At 37.4% G+C, this 20983-nt stretch overlaps 1 protein-coding gene and 1 non-coding gene across 2 annotated transcripts in view; one reads left to right on the top strand and one right to left on the bottom strand.

Moving 5' to 3' along the window:
- ATXN2 (ataxin 2) overlaps positions 1-20983 on the bottom strand; it is a 122582-nt gene that overhangs the window by 78097 nt on the left and 23502 nt on the right. Inside the window, exons 2-5 of the mRNA XM_007464876.1 lie at positions 12015-12051; positions 10143-10202; positions 9592-9663; positions 8859-9009 (exon numbers count right to left, since the gene is read on the bottom strand). Of these exons, the coding sequence (XP_007464938.1) occupies positions 8859-9009; positions 9592-9663; positions 10143-10202; positions 12015-12051 (320 nt within the window). The remainder of the gene's footprint in view (positions 1-8858; positions 9010-9591; positions 9664-10142; positions 10203-12014; positions 12052-20983) is intronic.
- On the top strand, positions 20135-20207 carry TRNAG-CCC (transfer RNA glycine (anticodon CCC)). Its single transcript has one exon. It is a non-coding gene; the product is annotated as a tRNA-Gly (tRNA).

The following is a 20983-nucleotide window of genomic DNA, read 5'->3' as shown; positions in this document are numbered from 1 at the left end:
TTCTAGAGCAAAGCCAGATTAATGTAACACAGAAGAACAAGAGAAAAATCGAAGTCCACTTTGTGAGGCCTGCTGTATTTAAAAAACAAGGTGATAGATGCCACAGAACATTAGATTTCTAATTCCTACATTATCTCCAAAATAGGTCAGGCAAAATTCTAACAAAGACCTCAATAGAAAGATACACTTTGTAGAGTAGTATCCGGAGGTGAACATTCTGTTTTCAGCTTCTCCATTAGGCTCCTGGTTCAGAACCCCATTTTGAGGGGGGAGGAGGAGCCTTTAGCCTATGCCATCTGAAAGAATGAAATGGTCTAATTTTGTTTGAGGGTTTTTTTTTTTATAAAAGGTACTGTTTTCAAGTCAAAAGTTAAGGGAAGACAGAGAAAGGAAAGGGGAAAGAAAGTGATTTTACATAAGATTTAGGGCAAAAAAATCCAAGGTAAATTCAGAAATATTCAGGAATCAGAAAACAGAATGTGGGAACTGTCTTCCAATACTATTAGCCAATACAGTAGTCTTCTTACAACAACTAACTCTTAAACTTATAGCAAAAGTGTTTGGCAATAGATTAAGAAAAAGTTAGTAGACAAAATTAATTCCAATTCTTAAACAGCTATACAAACACCATTCTGTTTCCTCTGCAGATATGTAAAACATTTTAGAGATTCAGACTGTTCTTCTGTAGTATAAATTAGAAGACCAACTGTTCAAGTGCACATTCTCACTTAAAACTATTTGCCAGGTCTGATCAGAAATTAAGGTGGAGACAATTTATCCACACTCCTTTATTGCCCTGCTTTATTACTAGTTTTTTAATATATTTGGCGTTCATAAGACTCTATTAAGACTCTGCAGAGCAAGAGAAAAAATAAAACTAAAACCAGACAGTAACTGGGTGTACTTGCATTAGACAATACTACCAAGTAAACTGCCTTCCTGAAAATGTCCTGGACTTGTCTGAATTACCTACTAGGGAGTTCTGGAATGCTCCCTTTTTTATTGGCACAAAAATAGACATATAGATCAATGGAACAGTATAGAGAGCTCAGAAATAAACCCACACATCTACTGTCAATCAATCTTCAACAAAGGAAGCAAGAATATACAATCGAGAAAAGACAGTCTCCTCAGCAAGTGGTACTGGGAAAGCTGGACAGCTGCACGTAAATTAGTGAAGTTAGAACACTCCCTCACACCATACACAAAAAAAACCTCAAAATGGCTCATAGAGTTAAATACAAGACATGACACCATAAAACTCCTAGAAGAGAACACAGGCAAAACATTCTCTGACACAAATTGTAGCAATGTTTTCCTAGATCAGTCTCCCAAGGCAATAAATAAAAGCAAAAATAAACAAATGGAACCTCATCAAACCTATAAGCTTTTGCACAGCAAAGGAAACCATAAACAAAACGAAAAGACGACCCACAGAATTGGAGAAAATATTTGCAAATGATGAGACCGACAAAGGCTTAATTTCCAAAATATACAAACAGCTCATACAACTCAATATCAAAAAAACAAACAACCCAATCAAAACATGGGCAGAAGACCTAAACAGACATTTCCCCAAAGAAGACATACAGATGGCCAACAGCATGTGAAAATATGCTGAACATCACTATTAGAGAAATGCAAATCAAAACTATCACTTCACACTGGTCAGAATGGCCATCAAAAAGTCTGCAAATAATAAATGCTGGAGAGGGTATGGAGAAAAGGGAACCCTCCTACACTGTTGATGGGAATGTAAGCTGGTGCAGCCAGTACGGAGAACAGTATTGAGGTTCCTTGAAAAACTAAAAATAGAAGAGTTATAAACATGAAGAATATAGCAGATAATTTCTGTATGCTCTAAAAACATACAGAGATAAAATTTTAATAAATGAAACCATATATTTTAATAAACATGCAATACTTCCTTATTATGCACCTCAAACTACTCTGTTTAGGTTTCCATCACCTGTTCCACCATACCTGTTTAATTTTTTTAATTTCAATAAACTCTGTGCCACCTCCATACTGGCCTCAGTAAATGCTGATGGATCTCCATTTACTATTTGGCCCTGGCATGGACATACATCCTTCTCTAACTAGCCCACAGCAAGGCTGAGGCAGTAAACTTTCTAACAGTACAGTTTTAACAGCAGACTATTAGAACATGGACTTACTTAGAAAAGCTACTCCCAAAGCCCACAGGCCCAAGACAACCCCCTGACAGGGCTTTCCTGCTCAGCTTCCTGGACAGACCCCAGCCACAAGACCACCTGCCTATCTATCACCCCACCTGCCTACCTACCACAAGGCCTATCCTACCTCCTGCCCAAAGGGCAGGCTGTCGATCCCAATCACTTCTCCAGCTTTAGAGCTGCCTGCCTGTTCAATGTTAGCACCTCCTGTCCGTCTATAGTACCTACTGCACTCCTTGCTCCAAGAATGTGCCTACTCAGCTGCAAGGCTGTGGCCAGCACCGCCATACTACAGCACCACCCATGAATTAATCTGGAACACAGAATTTAAGGATTCTCAGGCCATATCCTGCTCTGGGATCTGCCTCTTCCTTAGCGACTGACATGGCATTCCTAATGTCATGCCCTTCAGAAAAGATCCCTCTTTGTTACTCATAGGACCCCACCCTATCAGACATACAGGATGACCACATGAAAACAAAACAGTGCAACACCAGAATAAAATAATCTGTACAGTTTTATTTCTCACTGCTCTCTAATCACACATTCACAACCCGACTTCCTCCAACTACTACAACATACACAATTTTTCATGTCTCTGAACTCCATTTGGGATTCAATGCCACCAATTTCAACTTTCCATTTTCCTGAATTCTTTCACATGCTTTGGTATCTCCAACTCTGAAAATGCCTACAGCAGAGCTTCTTAACATGGAGTACATGAACTCCCTAGGAAACAGTGAACACCATGGAATTAAATGTAGAAGTCTCTGCGAATGCGTTTTGTGTAGGGTGAGGGTATACAGCACCCCTAAGTTCTCAAAAGGGACCCAAAATATATTAGGTCTTGAATTTCTCTGTACTGTCTATAGCAATTAGCATAGCAATGAATACATTACAGAGCTCAGTAAGTATTTGCTGCCTGGCTGTAGAAGTAAGACCACTTATGGCTTTCTTGTTCTTTGTATGAAACTGCTTCTTTAAAAGTATATGGGGCTTCCCTGGTGGCGCAGTGGTTAAGAATCTGCCTGCCAATGCAGGGGACATGGGTTCAAGCCCTGCTCTGGGAAGATCCCACATGCCGCGGAGCAACTAAGCCCGTGTGCCACAACTACTGAGTCTGTGCGTCTAGAGCCCATGCTCCACAACAAGAGAAGGCACCGAAATGAGAAGCCCGTACAGAGCAACAAAGAGTAGCTCCCTCTCGCCACAACCAGAGAAAGTCTGCACGCAGCAACGAAGACCCAACTCAGCCACCGCCCCCCCAAAAAATAATTTATATTGAGAGCATATTGTGTGAAAAAACACCATACTAGGCTCCAAGGATGAAAAAAATACAGTATCCATACACACAGAACTCATAATGGGGGAGACAGAAACATCTAATTATAATACGACATGGTATAAGGGCAATGATGGAGAGATGCTGGAGAGGAGGCTTCTATGGGATAGCCAATATTATGAGAGTATATAAGCGACTGACATGTGGGTAAGAGCAGTGGGCAAAGAAAGAAAGGGAGTTCCCTGGTGGTCTAGTAGTTAGGATTTGGCACTTTCACTGCCATGGCCCGGGTTTAATCCCTTGTCAGGGAACTAAGATCCTGCAAGCCGCAAGGCGTGGCAAAAATAAAAAAATAAAATAAAATAAAAAAAAAGAAAGAAAGAAAATAAATAAAGTTGTTAAAGAGACTAAACCTTAAAAGCTCATGTCAGGGAATTCCCTGGTGGTGCACTGGTTAGGACTCTGCTCTTCCACTGCAGGGGGCACAGGTTTGATCCCTGGTCGGGGAACTAAGATCCCGCCATGTAGCGCAGCATGGCCAAAACAAACAAACAAAAAAACAAAAAGGGGGTGGGAAAAAGTGAGACAGAGACACTCAAGCAAATAATTACAATTAAAAAATTGTTATTATTTTAAAAAAAAGTTCATGTCATAAGAAAAGAAAGAAAGAAAAAAAGAAACCCTAGGGGAACACAAACACATTGAAGGGCAGTGTGACAGAAATGAAGCCCAAGAATAAAGCAGGAAAGAACTGATTAATAAGACCCCTGAAAAACAGAGGAGCAGCTTCTGAAGGAGGGTGAAATCAACAGTGTCAAATGCAGCAGTAAAGACTGAAACAGTCCAAAAGATCTAGCAACTAGAGGTTACTGGTAGCCTCAGAAGTTTCCAAGTTGTGAGCATAAAAGGCAGACTACTCCTCATGGGAGGAGTCAGTAGAAAATGCGAGTTAAGAAATTTGGATAAGAAAGGAATACAGAACAGTAGTTAGAAGAACTCAAGATAAAAAGGGACTCTTTTTAGGATGAGAAGGACTTGAACCAGTTGTCAGGCTAAAGGGAAAGAGTAAGTGGAAAGGAAGAGGTTGAAGAGTCTGGACACAGAGAGGTGATAAAAAAGAGCAAGAACGCAGGAATGGTAAAATGGACAGAGTCAAGGGCATGACTGGGGAAGCTGGGATTAAACAAGAAGTGAGATACCTCCTCTACTAAAGCCAAAGGAAAGAGAACAGTGATGGCAAGGGGGAAGATAAATCTGTAGATGGGGGAGGAGACAGATGATTATAGAGAGCATTCCCAATAACCAATTTTCTCATTTATGGTTTTTCACTCACTGTGACAAAGGAGCTGGCAAGCAAAAGTGATTCTTAAGACTAAATCTAACTTGAAATAAGGAATTAGATGAAATTAGACTGTACTAGATGAATCTAGAGTCAAAGGATGAGTGCTGAGACAAAATATGTTCTGTGTTATTTCACTAAAGCTGGTACAATATATATTTTTGAACAACCGTAACAGCTGAGACGCAGTAGGGAAAATAATCTAGGTCTAGACTTGGCAAACTTTTCCTATAAAGGGCCAGATGGTAAACATTTTTTGACTTTGAAAGCCATATAGTCTCTATTACAGCTATTCAACTCTATCGCTGTAGCATTAAAGCAGCCACAGACAATGTATAAATGAATGAATGGGCATAACTGTGTTTCAATAAAACTTTATTTATTGATGAGTCGATTTGGTCCACAGGCTTTAAGTCTGCTGATCCCTGTTCTACAGGCTGAGAATAGTACAAAGGAAATGAAGCAGTAGAAAGAAGCATGAGAGAGAATGGGATAAGGAAGTACAAAAGAAGAGAAGCCAGAGAACTAAAATACAGTTGAATTGGGGTATTAAATCAAAGAGCAAAATATGAATAAAGGAGCAATAGGAAGAGCAGAAAGAGAATAAAGGAAAAAAGGAGATGAGAAAGGAATGTTGGAAAGAGACAGAAAACCAAGTAAAAATCGAGTAGCGACAATATGCCAATTCCAAGGTAGACAGATACAAAGGCAGCTGAATGCCCTAAAAAAAAGATGGCAAAATGAAAAGGGGAAAATGAGAGCATCCCAGTTCTGTCCGCACTGGAATTCAAATAAAAGGTAAAACACACACTAATTTTCCAGTGATAATCTGATGGTCTCTTCTAATTACACATGTGCAAAATGTACAGGCTTGCAAGATGTAAAGCTACTTTTCACTTTGCCCATAAATCAAACTGGTATGTGTACAACATTCAAGAGGTCAGATGAAACTTTTTCACCATATCCTAAGATATCAATTATTTCTAGGCCTATTATTCATTTGCATATGTATATGAATGACTTTTAAACCTTATTAAAATCAGTGAAGTTAGCATTAAAAACTTAAAAGCCACATTGACCTTACTAACTCTAAGAAGTTTTCCCCAAAGAAAGCCAAACATTTAAAAAGGAAAAGAATTTTTGAACAATATAATAATCTGCATATTTATTCTGCATGAGAATTTTGTTTTTTATTTTTGGCTTTATTTGTGGGTAAATCCTTTAAGGTAAATCCAGATTAATTCTGAACCAGCTCAGCTAAACAATAAATTAGACCACATAATTTATGTCACTATAGGACAATGTTTAAGAGCATGACTTGGGGTTAGAGAGCATTTGGGTTTGTGTCCTCACTTTATCAAGTTAATTAATCATGTCTCAGTTCCCTCACCTACAACATGTGGATAATAATCACACCCATTTCAGAAAGAAGTTGTGATGATTAAACGAAAAAGTGCACATAAAATGCTTAGCACAGAGCCCAACACATAGAATAGGCACTTGATTTTAGTTACGTATGATCAACTTAAGATTTTGACAGTACTATTACAGAATAGAATTATAAGATAAAAGCTCAGAAAGGAAACAAATTTCCCTCTTCTTTTAGGAAGCTACAATGTAATATTAGTTTTTTTGTTCTTATCACTCATTTACTTCCATTAATCCTTAAAAAAAACCCCTCAATCCATCTACCCATTTAAAACGTAGCAAAGTGGTATCAAACTGACACCAGTGGGGACTATTCAAGATAATCTACAATTCTGAGACAGAAAGGGCACTGTGAGGTAAGGAAAGAAAGTACAAATCCTCATGACCTCCAGAACAGAGCCATTCCTAGGATCTTATCATATGAAACCCACGGCTCACATGCCTGACTACACCTCAGAATCAAATACTCAGAGCCTCACCCAGGCTAATTACAATGAAATCAGAATCTCCAAAAGTGAGAACTAGGCAATTTTTAAAACCCATGGAGACTAAAATGTGAAACCAGCACTAAGAATCACTAGTTAAATCCTACCTTCCTTTACTCAAGGAGACTAGAAATGAGTATGTGTTTAACACAAAATAATATAAATCTAAAAGCAGTACTAAGTGCCTTAATTTTCACAATAAATCATGCCAATTAATTACTAAAACATTTTTCTCTATAGTATCTCCAAAATAATACTTTTATAGAGGCAACTTCTGCCAGGATAGTGTTAAGAATCAGGATTAAGAGAACTGAAATCCTAAACACATGACTTAATACTATTTTCAGGATACTATGCACTGGACAGAATTGTATAATTCACTAAACCACTACAGTCTTTAAATAAAATACCTGAAATTACTCCACTACTAGATGTCCTCATCAAAAAAACTATTTATGTACATACATACATCCCCTTATGAGTGTACTGAACGCTGTCAAAGCTGTTGCTTTGATTTGCATTTTCTTGGCTTTCTACAACAAACACAAATTACCTGAGAAATAAAGGCATAATAAAATAATAAAATAAAAATTTAAAGACATTAATTTTTAACAGGATCAGTGAATGGGATGGATACCATACATGTCTTCAAGCAATATTTACCTTTCCAAACTTGGGAAATGCCAATTACCTTTAAGAACAAAAACCAAAGCATACTGTGAATGGCTTTTAGCTAAATGGCCTGGTACCCAATAGATCAGGGAACATCTGTTGCTGTTGTTGCCAATACTTTTTCCAGAGTGCTAAGTGATAAATTCAACTAAAATTTTATTTTTCCTTTTGACTTATGATCCAAGTCACTTTTTAAATTTAAAACAGTGAAATACTTCAATAGTGTAAGTATAAATATAAATAATTTTGTGCTCCTGGACATAAACATAATCAACTCCAAAGGCAGTCACTAAAAACAGACTTGTTTCCTTGTACGGGCCACTGAAGGACTCTTAGACAAAGAGTTGTGAATCAAAGACACAGACATTTAGGAAAATACAAAATCAAAACACAGTGCTTTCATCAGCAATGCAAAAGCAGTTACAGAGTATCTAGCCTGCCTAGCTTCTGAAAAAGCAATCTAACTAAAGGTGAAAACCTTATTAAGAGGTCTAAGAGAAAGACTTTAACCTTCTGGAGGCTTGTAATTTCTAAATAACAGCATAGAAGAATCAGGGCAACAATGAAAACAACTGTTGGTATAGACTGAATAATGAAAATCAAAAACTGCTGTTATAATTTGCAATAGAAATAAATGACTACAGAGTTTGAACCCCACCTCCCCAAAAATTTGATAATTTTAGAACCAATTTCAAAATTGCTCAGGAGAGCCTTTCAATGTGTTATTGAACACTCAATACCGCAGAGTATGCTCTCCAAATGAGTAACAGCAATTCCCATATCTTCCTCCTCAATAGACACCTGAAACAGACTAAATTTTAACATAACTGCATCACCGCTTTTATATTCTTAAAACATAGTCCCATACTCTGAATGTTTCTTCCAGTATACATGTTCTACTTCTTTACGTTTTTCAACTTCATTAGACAATCATTTTCTATCCATAGCTCTCTGCCTTTCTCCCTTAGCCCTGTGCTTTGATTTCTTTACAAATTAGAAAACTAAAGTATTTACAGAACAATAAGCATAGTAAAACTATAAGTATTATTTATAAACATTATAAAACTAAAAACATATAAGCTAAAACACTAAGTCAAATGGGACAAGAAATTTTTAGTTGAGTATAATCAGTAGCATTCTTGATCATAAAACTTTAGAAAATTCTTTACAAACTATTTTTTAATAGAATACAAACTCTCATTATTCATCCTACCAAAAGTACCAAGGAATCTTCCCCTGAGGCTTTAAATATTTTCCAGCAAAAGTGCATTAAAATTTCCATTTCTCTTAATCAAAAAAGCCCGTTAAAATTTCCATTTGTCTTAATCAAAAAAGTTCTTATTTCTTTAAAAAAAGAAAGAAAAAGAAAAAAGAAAAGTCTGTATGATTAGTGCAGAGAGTCTTTGCCTGAATATATCTAATAAACCATGAAGCATATTTAGGAAATCAAAACTCACCTCTTCTTGCATAACTGGAGTCCATATCTTTAAACTGTACCACAACAAAATCTGAACACTTGAACAAAATACTCTCCATTATTTCTTCACGTTTTGGCCCCGAACTGGATTCTGTACTTTTCTCATGCGCAGCATCAAGCACCAAATCACACTAGAAAGAATAACGTAAGTAAATATTCAAAACATTTATAAAATAAAATCTGACAAGAATACTTTAGCACATCAAGGTACTATTTCTTATATGCCTTTGGTAAAAAATTATCTCAAGACATCCTTATAATCATACCTTTTTCTCAGAAATATGATCTACTATCTATTCCAATATTCAAAAATCCTCTCATCTAAAAGTTGGTCTTTACTGCCATGGTCTGTCTTAAGCACAATAGTGGTAAAGAGGAAAACAATGAAACGCCAGATCACTCTTCTAGTTCATAATACTTGCAAAGGCAAAAATATTTTAATAAGCACAAAGAGCAAGAAGTCTTTTTGAATACACAAACCTGTCTATAATCAGTACTTGAAACTGAAGAGCGAAATCATTCAAAGTGGTTTTTAAAAGCGCATTAAAAGTAAAGTACTAAGCATGAAAATGTGACAAACATACCTGCCTCACAACTATAAATTGCTAAATCAGAAACTAATAAACACTACAAGGAAGTCATACAAACATATACAGTAGCTGATGATTCAAGGGGGTTTATATTTTAAAAAAAAGAAAAAAAGTAAAAATTACCTTAGGACTGTATGTTTTAAAAACTCCTTCATATATACCTCCGTTTTTCACTTGTACTTCACATTTGGATCCCTAAAAACATACAATTAATTTATCAAAGAAACACTGTGCTATGAAGTCATGGGGGATAACTGCTTTCATTTTACTTTTTAATAGCTTCATTCAACATATTAGGTAACCACTGACAGAATAAAAAATTTTAAAACATTAATACACCAAATTCTCAAAATTCTTCAGGAGGCCTTGCTCAGAGTCTGCAGTGTAAGTTTAAGTAGTGAAATTTAGTATTTTTGACTCCAGTTTTGTTAAGTGACAAAATAATGCACTAAAGACAATCAACTAGTAACATTATTTCGTACACAGCAGGGTTAACAAGAACGCTTTTATAGTGAGTTGCAATGGCTTGAATAGAATTCTCATCTGTTTTCTAAATCATCCTGATTAAACATGACCTAAGAAATGTTACTTTGAGAATAATTCACATTTTAAGTTCATGAAATTATTTTATTCCACTCACAAGGCAGTTTCTCCCCAATACTCTGATAACTTACAACAACTGATGTAAGTATATGAACCATCCTCATATTTGCATAGATTCCATCAAAAGAAATCTGGAATATTAAGAAAAAACATTATTGGCACTCATTATTTATCTTTGTATATATAATAAAATTAACACTTCTTTTGTTACAAAATATTTAGTTAGGTTTATAATACCTTACACTCACTGAAGGGAGATTTGGTTTACTACAATCTTTTGCCTCCTTATGGAGTGTAAGTTTTCAAAAGTGAAATCAGTCATAACAACTAACAATGTTTTGACTATACATGATACAAAAAAGCAAAAGTGAACTTCCATATATGAGGAAAGACAAAACCACAGGAACAGAAGACAGGTCAATGACTGAAGAGTAGGATTCACTACAAACTGGCATGAGGGATTTCTGGAGCTGATAAACTGTTCTATTACCTTGACTGTTGTGGTGGTTACACAATTGTATACATCAAAACTCACAGAAATGTACACTAAATAGGGTTAAATATACCTTAAAAAATAAATGGGGTAGGGACTGCCCTGGTGGCGCAGTGGTTGGGAATCCACCTGTCCATGCAGGGGATACGGGTTCCAGCCCTGGTCCAGGAGGATCCCACATATCACGCAACAACTAAGTCCATGTGCCACAACTACTGAGCCTGAGCTCTGGAGACCACGAGACACAACTACTGAAGCCTGCGCACCTACAGCCCGTGCTCCGTAACAAGAGAAGCCACTGCAATGAGAAGCCTGTGCACCACAACGAAGACCTAATGCAGCCATAAATCAATCAATCAATCCTATGCTTAAAAAAATAAAAAAAATAAAATAAATGGGGTAGAAGGGGAACCTCTGTAGAAGACCCTTGACTATCTTCTCTTAGCATATCTGAATCAATGATATTGCTCTAAGGTCTAATAAACCACATCACTCCTTATTACACACTACATAAGCATGTGTCCTGATTCTAAAAAAGAAAATCTGTCCACAATAAAGGTGAAGTCTCAAAAAATAGAGACAGCTTCTCATTTATATTTCTTGCATCTTGTGGAACTTGCACCTTCTGTCCTTTGTGCCCAGCTTAATTTCACTCATAAAGTTCCAAAATTTAAAACCAGAAGGCCCTTTTCCAAGGGAGAAAAATGAAAGAAATAAAAGATAGCACATTATTTCAAAAACAAAACCCCAAAGTTTTGAAAACTCCAGTCCCAGTGTTCCATTTATCTCATTAATCATTTATATTTGCCTTTAGTCATTTATAAAAGAACAAATGAGTTGTTATGATTAAGCATGAAAAATAAAAATATAATTTACAGATAATTCTGCATTTTACACATAGAGTCATCATTAAAAAACAACAAATAGGACTTCCCTGGTGGCAGGTGGAAGTCCTAAGAATCCGCCTGCCAATGCAGGGGACACGGGTTCGAGCCCTGGTCCGGGAAAATCCCACATGCTGTGGACCAACTAAGCCCATGTGCCACAACTACTGAGCCTGCACTCTATAGAGTCTGTGAGCCATAACTGCTGAGCCCACACACTGCAACTACTGAAGCCCGCGCGCCTAGAGCCCATGCTCCGCAACAAGAGAAGCCACCACAACGAGAAGCCCACGCACCACAATGAAGAGTAGCTCTGGCTCACTGCAACTAGAGAAAGCCCGTGAACAGCAACGAAGACCCAACACGGCCATAAATAAATAAATTTATATTAAAAAAATACCCAAAAGATACAGCTAACGGTCTTACAGCTAACCATATTAATCTGCAAAGGTTATCTGAGATAGAAGACAACTTATTTATTTTTTGGCCTTGGCTTTTGGTCTGTGGTTTAGAAATCACATTTTAGTTATCAATTTTTCCAAACAAGTAACATTAAAGTTACTCACCGTAGACTGAGGCAGTCCTTTGCTACTGTTTCGGCCTCTGAAAAGATTAAATGTTATATTTATGAAATTCAACAGGCTAAACAAGCTAAAAAAATTTTTAAAATTGAAAATATCTTATAATTCCATCCAAAAACACACAGGCTATCTGTGGGGAGGGCTCATCTAATATTAAGTATAAAGGCTACGTAAGTATGACTCTCGCTACGCTTTGCTGGCTCAGAGGCCCAGAACAGGTAGGGGTCAAGGGAGGGAGGAAGGAGGAAAGAAATGTGACCACAATCAAAATGAAATAAAGTAAAAATAAAAACAACCTATTTAAAGAAATAACCAATACCAAATATAATAATCTCTACTCCAAAAGTAACCACTCACTCTGTTATAAAAAGCTACCCAGGAGCAAAATATAGATTCTATTCCTGATTTAACTGACATATTTGACTAACATCAAGTTACCGCCCATATTTTTCCCTCACCTCTAAAAATAGGTACTGTGTTTACAACTGCAGATAGACATTTGAAAATAAGTTGAATCATTCGAAGAACTTTCACTTTAAATAATAAGTGCCTCTGTGAGGATCTATATAACAAGTGCCTTTCCCTGCCAAACCCCTCCCTCTGAAACAGTGCAGTACACCAACATCAGTTGTCAAGTAATTTCCAATAACATGAACTCTATTTTCAAGTGAACTTAGAAAACATAATACACTGTAAGGCTTGCTCCAGTGGAAAAAATTAGGCCCTTTATGAAATGATAAAAAATTAATAAAGTAAAATTAGTTACTCTTGAGTAACAGTATTGGAATCTCATTCTAATAAAACAATCACAACACTCAAATAAAGCCACAAACTTCAAACACTCAAAGAGAAGCACAATTCAGGTGAAAAAGCCCAGCAGTATGAATGGTGCCAATTCTCAGAAAAGCAGTACTGATATTAGCAATTCGATGTCAGCTGATTGTCTCCAACTCTCATCTACCTTCTCTCATCTAGAAAGTAATGTCTTTGGACTTCCCTGGTGGTCCAGTGGTTAAGACTCCGTGCTCCCAAAGCAGGGGGCGCGGGTTCAATCTCTGGTTGGGGAATATCCCACATAACGTGTGGCACGGCCGAAAAAAAAAAAGAAGACAAAGAAAGAAAATAATGTCTTCAATCAAATCACCTGAGATTCCTTCCACTTCTAACATTCTACCTCTCACACAGCACAGAGAAATTCCTTATTCTTAAGGAATATGACCAATAATTTATCATTTATAAAACATGACAAACCAGACACTATGGTAAGCATTATGTCAAATCTCTCCCCTACTTTACAGGTAAGGAAACTGTACATTAGCAGCTAAATATCTTGACCCAAATCATCCAGTTCAAGAGCAGTAGAGCTGGTATTTAAACCAGGTGATCTAAAGTATAGACTTTTCATTTCTAGATTATGTTGCCTTTCTGACATTGTATCACAAGGAATGAACTTGACAATAAAGCCTAACCCAATTTCTACATCTTTTTTTTTTTTTTTTTTTTTTTTGTGATACGCGGGCCTCTCACTGCTGTGGCCTCTCCCGTTGCGGAGCACGGGCTCCGGACGCGCAGGCCCAGCGGCCATGGCTCACGGGCCCAGCCGCTCCGCGGCATGTGGGATCTTCCCGGACCGGGGCACGAACCCGCGTCCCCTGCATCGGCAGGCGGACTCTCAACCACTGCGCCACCAGGGAAGCCCTACATCTTTTAAATACCATTTGAATGTACTGTTTTTCTATTTATTTGTAGTCTGCAGCCAAAGACAAACAGATTTTATTTATTTGTTTGTTTGTTGTTTGGCTGCGCTGGGTCTTAGTTGTGGCGTGTGGGATCTTCATTGCTGCATGTGGGATCTTTAGTTGTGGCGTGCGAACTCTTACTTGTGGCATGTGGGATCTAGTTCCCTGACCAGAGATTGAACCCTGGCCCCCTGCAATGGGAGCGTGGAGTCTTAGCCACTGGACCACCAGGGAAGTCCCGTCAAAGACTATAAAATAGCTAAGTCTTGCCATTTTATCTTATCCTAGTGGTTGCTGTGATGCCACAGTTAAAAGACTTAAACAAATGACATTAATTAAGTGCCCTTAAACTTATGCAGCATCCCCACAATGCTATTTAAAAGAATTTAAAATATGGGCTTCCCTGGTGGTGCAGTGGTTGAGAGCCCTTAAACTTATGCAGCATCCCCACAATGCTATTTAAAAGAATTTAAAATATGGGCTTCCCTGGTGGTGCAGTGGTTGAGAGTCCGCCTGCCGATGCAGGGGACATGGGTTCGTGCCCCGGTCTGGGAAGATTCCACATGCCGTGGAGCGGCTAGGCCTGTGAGCCATGGCCGCTGAGCCTGCGTGTCCGGAGCCTGTGCTCCGCAACAGGAGAGGCCACAACAGTGAGAGGCCCACGAAAAAATTTAAAACATAAAACTCCGTTACAGAAGTTACATTATTTTTTTATTGATTGTACAGTTGTATCTTTGAAACAATCCAGTTTACTTAGTAGAACAAACTGGTCAGTAAGGAAAATAAAAGACTCAGAGTGGTATAAAAGTGGTACAAAATCAGTATAGAAACCACTGATTTCCACTGATCTACCAGGTGGGTGGACACCCAAAGGGAATGTTAGCATACCACAGTAACATTCTCTGAAACTGGTAAAGCCCACGTTCATTCTTGTTTTTTTCTTTTTTGGATCCACTCAGATTATGCTTGACTTTTACTCTTTTCCTTTAGTATTTCAGGAAAAGCATTCTAATATTTCATAAAGTAAAAAAAAAAAAAAAAAAAAGACTCTCAAAAAAGCTAAGGTCATATCCTAGTCCTAAATATACCTATAATGTGACAGATCAGATTTAGCAAAACAACAATATCCAGGATTCTAAATTTCCAATAACCACTGAACATGAGGTTAAAATGTGATTCAAAATGCCAGTCAAATTAATATAAAGAAATTTACAAAAATAATAATAAAGAGTTCATATTGCTTCAAAATAATACAGGAGGGAGAAAACAGACGGGGTTATAAATGAAAAAAGGCTGGCATGAGTTGCTAACTGCTGAAGCCAGGTGATGGGTGTGCAGGGGTTCATTATATCATTCTTCTTGCTTTTTACAATTTCCTTAAGTCAAAAAAAAAAAAAGCCTTCAGATATGACACAATGGAAGCCTGGATTTAATCAAGTGTATTTATCTACCAGTTTAGAGGGAACATTGGGTAGAAGAGTAAGTTAACTGATACCATAAGTTTACAAGTCCATAAAATCCAGGATGTGGTAAATTTCACTTAAGAGATGACAGTTCCTTCAGCAAATAATGGCATGTGAAGAAAACAAAATGTGCAGGAAAAATTATTATAACATTTAAAAATACACAAAAATCAAAAGCAAAGTGTGGCTTCCCAATTTCAAAACTCATCACAAAGCTACAGTAATAAAAACAGTGTGGTCCTGGCCTAAGGACAGACATAAAAACCAATGGCATAGAATACAGAGCCCAGAAATAAACCCTCATATTTATGGGCAATTGATAATTAACAAGGGGGTCAAGATCATTCAAAGGAAGATCTCTTCAACAAATGATTCTGGGGACTTCTCTGGTGGTCCAGTGGTTAAGAATCCACCATCCAATGCAGGGGGACACGGGTTTGAGCCCTGGTCAGGGAACCAAGATCCCACATGCCACGGGGCAACGTAGCCCATGCACAATTACAGAAAAGCCTGCACGCTGCAATGAAAGATCCCACCTGCCGCAGCTAAGACCCAACACAGCCCCCCCGCCAAAAAAAAAGGAGCCAAAGATCTAAATTTAAGAGCTAAAACTATGAAACTCTTAGGAAAAAAAAAAAGGAAAATCTTCATGGCCTTGAATTTGGCAATAATTTATTAACTGTGACACCAAAGGCATACAACATAAGAAAAAATATGTATAAAAAGGATTTCATCAAAATTAAAAACTGTTGTGCAAAAAACAGTATCAGAGTGTAAAAAGACAACCCACAGAACAGTAGAAAATACCTGCATATATCTCATAACAGGTTAATATCTAGAATACATAAAGAACTCCTACAGGGCTTCCCTGGTGGCGCAGTGGTTGAGAGTCCGCCTGCTGATGCAGGGGACATGGGTTTGTGCCCGGTCCGGAAAGATCCAACATGCCACAGAGCAGCTAGGCCCGTGAGCCATGGCCGCTAAGCCTGTGCGTCCGGAGCCTGTGCTCCGCAACGGGAGAGGCCACAACAGTGAGAGACCTGCGTACCGCAAAAAAAAAAAACAAAAAACAACTCCTACAACTCGAAATCAAAAAAAACATACAACTCAGTTCAAAAATGGGCAAAAGACTTGAACAGACATTTCTCCAAAGAAGTTTATATAGTTGGCCACTAAGTACGTGAAAAGATGCTCAAATCACACTAGTAATTAGGAAAATTCAAATCAAAACCACAATGAGCTACGATGGCTATTATAAACAAACAATGGCTATTATAAACAGAAAATAACAAGTGTTGACAAAAATGTGGAGAAACTGGAACTCTTGTACACTGTTTCTAGGAATGCAAAACTGTGTAGCTACTGTGAAAAATAGTATGGCAGTTCCTCAAAAAACTAAACATAGAATTACCATATGATCCAGGAATCTCACTTCTGAATGTACACCCAAAATAATTGGAAGCAGAGATTTTAACATATATTTGTACACCAATGTTCATAGAAGCTTTATTCACAAAAGGCAAAAGGTGGGAAAAAACCAAATGTCCATTGACGAATGTATAAACACAATGTGGTACCATCCATACAATGGAATATTATTCAGTCTTAAATGAAGTTCTGATACATGCTACAACATGAATGAACCTTGAAGACCTGCAAAGTGAAATAAGACATACACAAAAGGACTACTATTACATGATTCTACTTATGTAAGATACACAGAGTACTCAAATTCATAGAAATAGAAAGTAGAATGGTAGATCCCAGGGGCTGGGGGACTGTTGGAATTAGAAGCAAATGCTTAATGTGTATAGGGCTTCCTTTGGGGGTGAAAATGTTTTAGAACTTAATAGAGGTGGTACTAGTAAAACAACTGGAATGTATTTAACTACAGTGAACCACACATTTAAAAGTGGTTAAAACAGTAACTTTTGCGTTATGTATATTTTACCACAATTTAAAAAAACAGAATTCCATGGCAGTCCAGTGGTTAGGACTCTGCACTTTCACTGCCAAGGGCCCGGGTTCGATCCCTGGTCGGGGAACTAAGATCCTGTAAGCCACACAGGGGCCATAAACAAACAAACATAAAAAAATAAATTTTTTTAAAAAAGGTAAGCTCCAAATGAAATTCATTTGCAACAGTGCGTAGCAAAGTTCATGCCTAAGGGTGCTCTCAAAAATAGTGCAGACTGTGGTCAAAGGCAACTGACAGTAAACTGGTAAAATCGTTGTTTAACATAGGCTTACTTGATTTAAAAAAAAAAAGAAGAAGATCCAACTACAAACTGTCTATAAAAGAGATACTTTAGACTGAAAGATATAAATAGACTGAAAGTAAAAAGATGGAAAAAAACATAGCATGCATACAAGAAAGCTAGAGTAGGTATACTAATATCAGACAACATAGGCTTTAAAACAACAAAAAAAATATCACTAGAGATAAAGAGGGACATTTTATAATGATAAAAAGGTCAATTCATCAGGAAGAAGGAAGAAGCATTCCAGTTGGACTCTGTGTGCCATTTTCACATAAGTCCTGGGCCAATGGAGATGAACTCTTCACAGAAATTATCTGTACCATCCTGACCCAGAGCCCTGCTCCTTCACCTAGAGAGTTGTCTCATGCTCCATCTCCTTGTCATACTATAAACCTGACAACTGAACTCCAACTAATAAATGTAGAAGGAATGATGGAATTAGAAGGATACCATTTGGTAACCACCACAGTAATAACTGTTTCAGGCAAAAATCACCAATGGATGCTAATCCAGTAAAGTAGAAACAGGATATTTACATAATCACAAAGCAACTCGTCACAAGATACTGATTAATGACAAAGTGAAAAATAACTTTATAGAAAAGGAGCCCAGCACCATCGTAATCAAGTGACCAAAGTTAACAGCATGAGCAATGGGATAAATGTACATCATTCACCTCCTCTCAGGCAATGAGAACACATGCATCACTTCTGCAGTATTCTCGCCAAAAATGTATAAACTGAATCTAATCATGAGGAAACATCAGACAAACCCTAGCTGAGGGACATTCTACAAAATAACCTGCAATATCAGAGTGTCAAATCACGAAAGACTACGGAACTACTTCAGATTAAAGGAGACCAACAAGACATGACAACTGAATGTAACATATAAACCTGGATCGGTTCTTAGACCAGATTTTTTTTTGGGGGGGGTGGGGGTCTGTAAAGAACATTAGAAGACCAATTAGTAAAATCTGAATAAGGTCAAGAGATAATAATTTGGCACAATATTAATTTCCTTATTTTGACAATTGTACTGTGGTTTTGTAAGAGAATATCCTTGTTATTAGGAAATACACTCTGAAGTATTTAGAACTAAGGGGCACCATGTCTCTCATATGTTTAATAAAACTATTTAAATTTTATATTAATTATATATGTATATATTAATTTTAATGAGAGAGAAAATGAAAAAATGCAGTGAAAAGTTCCTTGAAGAATATAGGTGAAGAGTATAGAAGAATTCTTTGTACAATTGTTGCAACTTTTCTATAACTCTGAAGTTATTTATAAACAAAATTTTTTTAAATTAGGAACTGTGAATGATTCATTAACTTCTATTTGTCTAAAATATCTTTAAATTTTTGTAATAAAAAAACTTGCCCAGCCTTAAATGCCACCTTTTCAAGAAGCCTTCCTTGGATTATGCCATCCCAATCAAATACATGGTGCTCTCTTCAACTCTCTAGACTGGAATTTAGCATAATCTGCTCTGCATTATAGTTACCAGTAAACCTATCATATACCCACTACTCAGAGCCATCACCTGACAACATGGTGCTTTTGTGCAAAGCAGATAATGATGGCTCCTCCAGGGAGTCACAGCCCCACACTAGAGAAAACCATGAGGTCAGCAGCCAACACCTTTGAGAAAATTAGGAGGTACCAGAGCAGATGCCATCCCAAAAGGCACATCACGTAGCCAAAGAAACTCCTGGATTTCAAAACCCATTTGTGGCCTCGGTCAGGAGCTCTTGGATGAAATGAAAGCTAAATAACCAAGACTGGCAGACAGGATCTTATCCATCTTTCTACCACCTAACCAAAATTAGCACAGAGGAACTGTGCCTCACATATGATATACACAATATTTAATGAATTAACAAGCCCAGTCAAAGAAGAAAGAAAAAAATGAACATGAAAGCTTTCAAAGTAAAGATCTTCCTCAACTTATGATGAGATTATGTCCTGATAAACCCATGGTGTAAGCTGAAAGTCGAAAATACATGTATATACCTAACCTACTGATCATCATAGCTTAGCCTAGCCTACCTTAAACGGGCTCAGAGCACTTACATTAGTCTACAGTTGGGTACAACCATCTAACACAAAGCCTATTTTATAATAAAGTGTTGAAGATCTCATGTAACTTACTGAACACTGTCCTGAAAGTGAAAACCATTGTGATTATGGGTACAGAATGGTTGTAAGTGCTTACCACTCGTAATCATGTGGCTGCAGCTCGCTGCCACTGACCAACACCATGAGAGAGTATCATACCACATAAAGCTAATCTGGGAAAAGATCAAAATTCAAAATTCGAAATAGGGTGTCTACTGAACGCTTATTGCTTTCACACGGTCCTAAGTCAGGGACCATCCGTAATAACTCTCTGAATCAAGCATCAGCAAACTACAGCCCATAAACCTGTTTTTGTCTGGGCTTTGAGTGAATATGGTTTTAAGTTCTTAAAGCGTTAAAAAAAAAAAAAAAAAGCCAAAAACAATATGCAACAGAGAAGTTACACAGCTCATAAAGCCTAAAATATCTGGGTCATTACAAGCAGAATTTGCTGACCTCTGAAAAAATGTGGCTGCAATGTCAATAAGTGCAATCTAAAAATAAAGTCTACTGGGGATTTCCCTGGTGGTCCAGTGGTTAAGACTCCACACTCCCAATGCAGGGGCCCCAGGTTCGATCCCTGGTCGGGGAACTAAGATCCCACAATACCGCAACTAAGCCTGCGAGCGTTGCAGCTGTTGCACCGCAACTGGAGAAGCCCGAGCGCCACAATGAAGACCCAGCACAGCCTAAATAATTTAAAAAATTAAAAAAAAATAAAGTCTACTGCTGTTTTACACAAACTAGTAGTTCTACAAGAAACTTACTAGCACTATATACTTTCCACGAAAGTTTAACGTACACATATTTGAGAAATGTCATGAAAGTACTCTTGCTCTCATTTAATTATTTTTAGGTTTTACAATGCAATTCAATTGAGGTTGATTCACCTATTCAGGGGGGAAAAAAAAAGGTATTTTACTAAGGTACATCTGATGACAATACTATGAGCAAGTTCCAGAAAGACAAGGACTTTGTAGTGACCACCAAATCAAAAGCACCCACCATAAAATGATGAAGAGGTAAGGTAAACTGCAGATTAAAATAGACCTGAGACATAGCAAACAACTTGTGAACCTCATGTGAGCCCTCATTAGAACAAATTGTAAAAGAAAAATAAAATGATGAGACACTCGAACTGGAGGTTCTAGCTTATGTAATAATGTAAGAAAAAGAAATAAAAGGCACAATGTTTGGACAAGAAGAAGGAAAACTGTCTTTAATAAAAGACAACATGATTATTATGCAGAGAATCTACCAAAAAAACCCTACTAGAAGAAAGCTTAGCAAGGCTAACTCGAAATGGATCAATGACCTAATCATAAAAGGTTTAAATAAAACTTAAAAAAAAAATTTCTCCCACCCCCG

This window comes from Lipotes vexillifer, unplaced genomic scaffold (assembly GCF_000442215.2).
Source record: "Lipotes vexillifer unplaced genomic scaffold, Lipotes_vexillifer_v1.1 scaffold2030, whole genome shotgun sequence".
In the NCBI taxonomy this organism is placed as follows: Eukaryota; Metazoa; Chordata; class Mammalia; order Artiodactyla; family Lipotidae; genus Lipotes; species Lipotes vexillifer.
Note: the sequence above shows the minus strand (reverse complement) of the source record. Positions and strands in the feature narration are given on the sequence as shown.